The sequence below is a fragment of the Erythrolamprus reginae genome, chromosome 10, assembly GCF_031021105.1.
Source record: "Erythrolamprus reginae isolate rEryReg1 chromosome 10, rEryReg1.hap1, whole genome shotgun sequence".
In the NCBI taxonomy this organism is placed as follows: Eukaryota; Metazoa; Chordata; class Lepidosauria; order Squamata; family Dipsadidae; genus Erythrolamprus; species Erythrolamprus reginae.
Genome location: NC_091959.1, coordinates 47142225 through 47148959, shown reverse-complemented (window position 1 = coordinate 47148959; position 6735 = coordinate 47142225). Strand labels below are relative to the sequence as shown.

Here is a 6735-nt window from a genome sequence, read left to right as displayed (position 1 = left end):
ACGCTGTGGGACCTAATCGGTCGCTGGGATTCGTGCAGCAGAAGGCGGTCCCGGAGATATTCCTGAGCCAATCAGGCTAGCTCGGGAATTCTGGGAGTTGAAGTCCACAAAGTTGGCCATCTTTAAGCCAGTCACATGACCTTTAAGCCATCTCCCGGTCACATGATCATCAAACCTATTACCGCCCTACACTCGCACTCTCCATCCACAGGTAAGTCTCACCTGGTCCTTCTCCCAGAGCTGATGGAGGATGTTGTTGTCGATGGCGTATTTCACGTAGCGGATGTCCAAGGTCTCGATGCGAAAGTTGAGATCTCCAAACCAGAAGATGAGGCTGGAGGGAGGGACAAAGGGAAGGAGAAGGAAGGAGTGAGGAACCTTTCATAAAATAAAAAAATAAAAGTCCAGGAGGCTGTTAGAAAGCCTAGAACTACGGCGCCTAAAACACGATTTGAGTATTGCCCACAAGATCATACGCTGCAACGTCCTACCGGTCAATGACTACTTCAGCTTCAACCACAACAACACAAGAGCACGCAACAAATTCAAACTGAATATGAACCGCTCCAAACTTGACTGTAAAAAATATGATTTCAACAACCGTGTTATCGAAGCGTGGAACTCATTGCCGGACTCAATAGTGTCAACCCCTAACCCCCAACACTTCTCCCTTAGACTCTCCACGATTGACCTCTCCAGGTTCCTAAGAGGCCAGTAAGGGGCGTACATAAGTGCACTGGTGTTGCCTTTCGTCCCCTGTCCAATTGTCTTTCCTTTCTTTCATCTATCATATATATTCTCTTCCTTTCATATATCCTCTCCTCTGTTGTGATTCAGCCTGGGGCTCCTCAGGGACCGGCTGGATCTCTGCCGGATCCATGCCCAGAGGAGGAGGACAGTGACCAGGAGGGGGAGGACCAGGCAGACGGGGGAGAGGCACGTCAGGAAGAGGAGGAGGGAGAGCAGCTTGAGATCCCCGGGGGGGGGGGCTCTCCCCAGCTAGTAGCCTGGATTCATTGGATGAAGATGCACAGGCTATAATAGACATGAGGCAGCGACGAGCAGCTCAAAGACGGGGCCAATTAGAAAGGTATTTCCATCCCTGAATTGGCAACAGCTGGGTTTGGGTGTGGTTCTCCTCAGCAGGGTTGAAAAGGCAGGCCCGCCCTTACAGTCTTGTGGAGAGTTATCAACTGGGAGTCCTGTGACCTTGCTTCGATTCTCGGCGTCTCTGATCTTGGCTTGTGGCCTAGAAGTCTGGAAGACTTGGGGGAGGCGTGGGTTTTATTATCTCCAGTGTTGTTTTTGCCAGCAAGAATCCTGTTTTATTGCCTGGCCTTCGTGAAACCTCTGTGAAGCTTCATAGTGTTCCTGTCTGTAAGAACAGTTTTTGTTACCTGTGTTTGCTTTCCAGTATATAAACTGCCTTTGCTTTTTACCAGTGTGTCTGGATACTCTTTTTGGTTAGTGTTGGCGTCTGGGGGGACCCAGACAGAACATCCTCTAAGTCCACTTTCACCCTCTTTGATATTATCACATGTCTATTTTTCTTCCTATGTATTTGTATATTGGACAAATGAATAAATAAATATAAATAAATAAATAATAGATCTCCCTTTCGATCTGCAAAGCCAGCTCCTTCCTGTCCTGTTAGGTTAGAAAGAGAAGCCAATTTTTTATTCCATAGAAACAGAGAAGTTTTATGGCAGAAAAAGACCTCATGGTCCACCTAGTCTGCCCTTATACTATTTCCTGTATTTTATCTTACAATGGATCTATGTTTATCCCAGGCATGTTTAAATTCAGTTCCTGTGGATTGACCAACCACGTCTGCTGGGAGTTTGTTCCAAGCATCTACTCCTCTTTCACTCAAATCATATTTTCTCACATTGCTTCTAATCTTTCCCCCAACTAACCTCAGATTGTGCCCCCTTAGTTCTTGGGTTCCCTTTCCTATTAAAAACACTTCCCTCCTGAAACTTATTGAGCCATTTAACTTATTTAAATCTTTCGATCATGTCCCTCCTTTCCCTTCTGTCCTCCAGACTAGACAGATGGAGTTCATGAAGTCTTTCCTGATACGTTTTATGCTTAGGACCTTCCACCATTTTTGTAGCCCATCTTTGGACCCGTTCAATTTCATCAATATCTTTTTGTAGGTGAGGTCTCCAGAACTGGACACAGTATTATTCCAAATGGGGTCTCACCAGCGCTCTGTACAGCGGGATCACAATCTCCCTCTTCCTGCTTGTGATACCTCTAGCTATGCAGCCAAGCGTTCTACCTGCTTTCTCTACCACCTGACCGCACGGTTCACCCATTTTGAGATTGTCAGAAATCACTACCCCTAAATCCTTCTCTTCTGAAGTTTTTGCTAACACAGAACTTCCCATACAATACCCAGATTGAGGATTCCTTTTCCCCAAGTGCATTATTTTACATTTGGAAACATGAAACTGCAATTTCCATTGCTTTGACCACTGAATTCCACCCACTGATAACAATCTTTGAACACGAGGGTTTTTTGCAGTGATGGCGAAGCTATGGCCATGGACTTTCTGAATGGACAGAGCTTCTGCCCAAACAGAGCGGAACCAGCCAAGGACCCACTTTCTCCCACTGCCCTCCCAGGCTCTTTTTGCCCAAGTAGGACCCAAGCCCTGGGACTCACTCGTGGTCAAGGATGCCGTTGGCCGAGGGCCCCTCGAACTGCTGCAGGTGGAGGATGGTGGTGAAGTCCTCCTTTCGCTGCTCCGCCTTCTCCATGTGGGCTGGCAGGTGGCAGTTCAAGAAGCAGACCATGTGCCCGAAGATGGACAGACGGACACTCACGCCTCCCTTGTTGCCCTGAAGGAAGAGGAGGGAGGCAGAGAAGCAAGTGGGTTGGAGGACCAAAGGGGGCAGAGGGAATAGAATGGAATGGAATGGGGTGGAGTAGAATACAGAGTAGAGTAGGGTAGGATAGGGTAGGGTAGAGTAGAGTAGAATAGAATAGAATAGAATAGAGAATAGAGTAGAGTAAAGTAGGGTAGGGTAGAGTAGAGTAGAATAGAATAGAGAATAGAGTAGAGTAAAGTAGGGTAGAGTAGGGTAGGGTAGGGTAGGGTAGAGTAGAGTAGAGTAGAGTAGAGTAGAATAGAATAGAGAATAGAGTAGAGTAAAGTAGCGTAGGGTAGGATAGGGTAGGGTAGAGTAGAGTAGAATAGAGTAGAGTAAAGTAGGGTAGGGTAGGGTAGAGTAGAGTAGAATAGAATAGAGAATAGAGTGGAGTAGAGTAGTGTAGCGTAGTGTAGCGTAGCGTAGGGTAGAGTAGAGTAGAGTAGAGTAGAATAGAATAGAGAATAGAGTGGAGTAGAGTGGAGTAGAGTAGAGTAGAGTAGAGAAGGGTAGGGTAGGGTAGAGAAGAGTAGAGTAGAGTAGAGTAGCGTAGGGTAGAGTAGAGTAGAGTAGAATAGAATACAGAATAGAGTGGAGTAGAGAAGAGTAGGGTAGGGTAGAGTAGAGTAGAGTAGAGTAGAGTAGAATAGAATAGAGAATAGAGTGGAGTGGAGTGGAGTAGAGTAGAGTAGAGTAGAGTAGAGAAGGGTAGGGTAGAGAAGAGTAGAGTAGAGAAGAGTAGAGTAGCGTAGGGTAGGGTAGAGTAGAGTAGAGTAGAATAGAATACAGAATAGAGTGGAGTAGAGAAGAGTAGGGTAGGGTAGGGTAGAGTAGACAAGAGTAGAATAGAAGAGAATAGAAAAGAGAATAGAACAGAAAATAGAATCAAAAATAGAATAGAATTGAATAGAATAGAAGTAGAGTATATAGAGTAGAGTAGAGTTGGAAGGGACCTTGGAGGTCTTCTAGTCCAACCCCCTGGTTAGGCAGGAAAACAGAAATGTTCGTGCTGACGCTACAGAAATGTGAAATGTACAGATTCTCGCGTGTTTTGTTATTGTCCTTTTTCTGTTTTTGTACTTTTAAAAAAACTTAATAAAAATAGATATAAAAAAAGAAGAGGGATAGCCCTTCCCCTTCCTCCTCGCTGCTGTGAGGTGCTGGAGGATCCGAAGGCCCTGGTTGAACCTTTGCCTCTGGCACCGAGTCCTCGGCAGCTTCCTCATTGTCTGGCTCGGGTACCAGATGCACAAACCACCTGCGCGCATCACCCTCATCAGCCTCATCTCCGAGGGGATCCGCTACCAGCTTCACGGGCTGCTGGAGGGCCGCAACAACAGGCAGCCTTGGTGGCAACTCCCTTACCCAGTAACCGCCGAGTCCTGTCCGCGTGCAGTCGGTCTGGATGTCCTGCAGGAAAGGCAGGTGGTAGTACTTGGCAAAGACAAACAGGATGACCCCTTGCATCCGTACCGTGCTCACCTGAAAACAGCAAAAGGTGGTTGAGAGAAAGGAAGGCACTGACTGAGTTTTAATTTCCCAAACTCCCCGTTTTTCAAATAAGCCGAGAATTGGCGGGCTCCTGCGGGAAACACCTGATAGATCCACATCATTAGTACTATGTACACAACTGGTTGGGTTTGGCAATATAGTAAAAAGCTAATAATATCCTTGTGGTGTGACCAGAACAATCTAGAACTGCACACACTCAAAACCGTAGAAATGGTGGTAGACTTTAAGAGAAACCCTTCCACCCTTCCACCTCTCACAATACTAGACAACACAGTGTCAACAGTAGAGATCTTCAAATTTCTAGGTTCTATCCTATCTCAAGACCTAAAATGGTCACCTAACATCAAAAACATCATCAAAAAAGCACAACAAAGAATGTTCTTTCTGCGCCAGCTCAGGAAGCTCAAACTGCCCAAGGAGCTGCTGGTCCAGTTCTACAGAGGAATCATTGAGTCTGTCATCGGCACCTCTATAACCGTCTGGTTCGGTTCTGCAGCCCAACAGGACCGACACAGACTTCAGAGGAGAATCAGAACTGCAGAAAAAACAATGGCTGCCAATCTGCCTTCCATTGAGGACCTGTAGACTGCACGAGTCAAAAAAGAGGGCGGGGAAAATATTTACTGACCCCTCACATCCTGGACACAAACTGTTTCAACTCCTACCCACAAAACGTCGCTACAGAGCACTGCACACCAAGGCAACTAGACACAAGGACAGTTTTTTTCCGAACGCCATCACTCTACTAAACAAATAATTCCCTCAACACTGTCAGACTTTCTATTAAATCTGCACTTCTATTCTACTAGTTTTTCTCATCATTCCTTTCACCCATTTCCTCCCAGGTTGACTGTATGACTGTCACTTGTTGCTTATATCCTAAGATTTTTATTAATATTGCTTCTTCGTTGCTTATTTGACCCCTATGACAATCATTAAGTGTTGTACCATATGATTCTTGACAAGTGTATATTTTATTTTATGTACGCTGAGAGCATATGCACCAAGACACATTCCTTGTGTGTCCAATCACACTTGGCCAATAAAAATTCTATTCTATTCTATAATGAATGCTTGTATGTATTGAAGTACTATAGCTTTAAGAGTTAATGTTGGAGACCGCCACAAGAGGGCGCCAGAAGCGTGATTCTCTCTGTCTCTGTTATTTCTCTGTAATTGCTGATTGCTAATTATAAATTGCATTGGCATCCTTCCCTCTGGAAAGACCATGGTATCATTTATTTATAAATAAGGGTGAAATTTATTTATAAATTTATTTATAAATTCATTTATTATAAATAAGGGTGAAGGAGCATGAATGAAATAAGTAAAGCGAGCCAAGGTGGCGCAGCAGGTAGAGTGCAGTACTGCAGGCCACTGAAGCTGACTGCAGGTCAGCGGTTCAAATCTCATCACCGGTTCAAGGTTGACTCAGCCTTCCGTTCTTCCGAGGTGGGTAAAATGAGGACCAGGATTGTGGAGGCAATAGGCTGGCTCTGTTTAAAAAGTGTTATTATTATTTATTATTATTTATTAGATTTGTATGCCGCCCCTCTCCGAAGATTCGAAGTGGCTCACAACAAGAATACAAAATACCAATCCAATGAGTAAAAAGCAAAACAATTAAAAACCCTTGATTAAAAACACTCATATAACCCAAACAAACCATACATAAAACAGAGTTGCCTTAGCTATTGCTAACATGTTGTAAGCAGCCCTGAGTCTAAGGAGAAGGGTGGCATAAAAAAATAGAAGGGAGGAAGAAAGAAAGAAAGAAAGAAAGGAAAGAAAGAAAGAAGAATCCCAGCGACCGATTAGGTCCCACAGAGTGGGCCTCCTCCGGGTCCCGTCAACTAAACAATGCCGGTTGGCGGGCCCCAGGGGGAGAGCCTTCTCTGTGGCGGCACCGACTCTCTGGAACCAACTCCCCCCGGAGATCAGAACTGCCCCTACTCTTCCTGTCTTCCGTAAACTCCTCAAAACCCACCTTTGCCGTCAGGCATGGGGGAACTAAACATCTTCCCCTGGGCATGTTTAATTTATATATGGTATGCTTGTGTGTGTGTATGTTAGTATAGGGGTTTTTCTTAAATTTATAATATTTTAATTAATTGGATTATGTATTGGATTGTCTTTTCACTTGTTGTGAGCTGCCCCGAGTTTTCGGAGAGGGGCGGCATACAAATCCAAATAATAAATAAATAAAATAAATAAACGAAAGGAAGGAAAGAAAGAAAGAAGGAAAGAAAGAAAGAGAGAGAGAGAGAAAGAAAGAAAGAAGGAAAGAAAGGAAAGAAAGAAGGAAAGAAAGAAATAAGGAAAGAAAGGAAAGAAAGAAAGAAGGAA

The 6735-nt window shown here is 44.6% G+C and overlaps 1 protein-coding gene across 2 annotated transcripts in view; it reads right to left on the bottom strand.

Annotated features, from left to right (window-relative positions):
* The window catches only part of INPP5J (inositol polyphosphate-5-phosphatase J), a 45451-nt gene that overhangs the window by 13061 nt on the left and 25655 nt on the right, over nucleotides 1-6735 (bottom strand). For both annotated transcript variants that reach the window (XM_070763061.1, XM_070763062.1), the window contains exons 5-7: nucleotides 4243-4359; nucleotides 2672-2847; nucleotides 223-334 (exon numbers count right to left, since the gene is read on the bottom strand). In XM_070763061.1, coding sequence (XP_070619162.1) covers nucleotides 223-334; nucleotides 2672-2847; nucleotides 4243-4359 — 405 coding nt within the window. The remainder of the gene's footprint in view (nucleotides 1-222; nucleotides 335-2671; nucleotides 2848-4242; nucleotides 4360-6735) is intronic.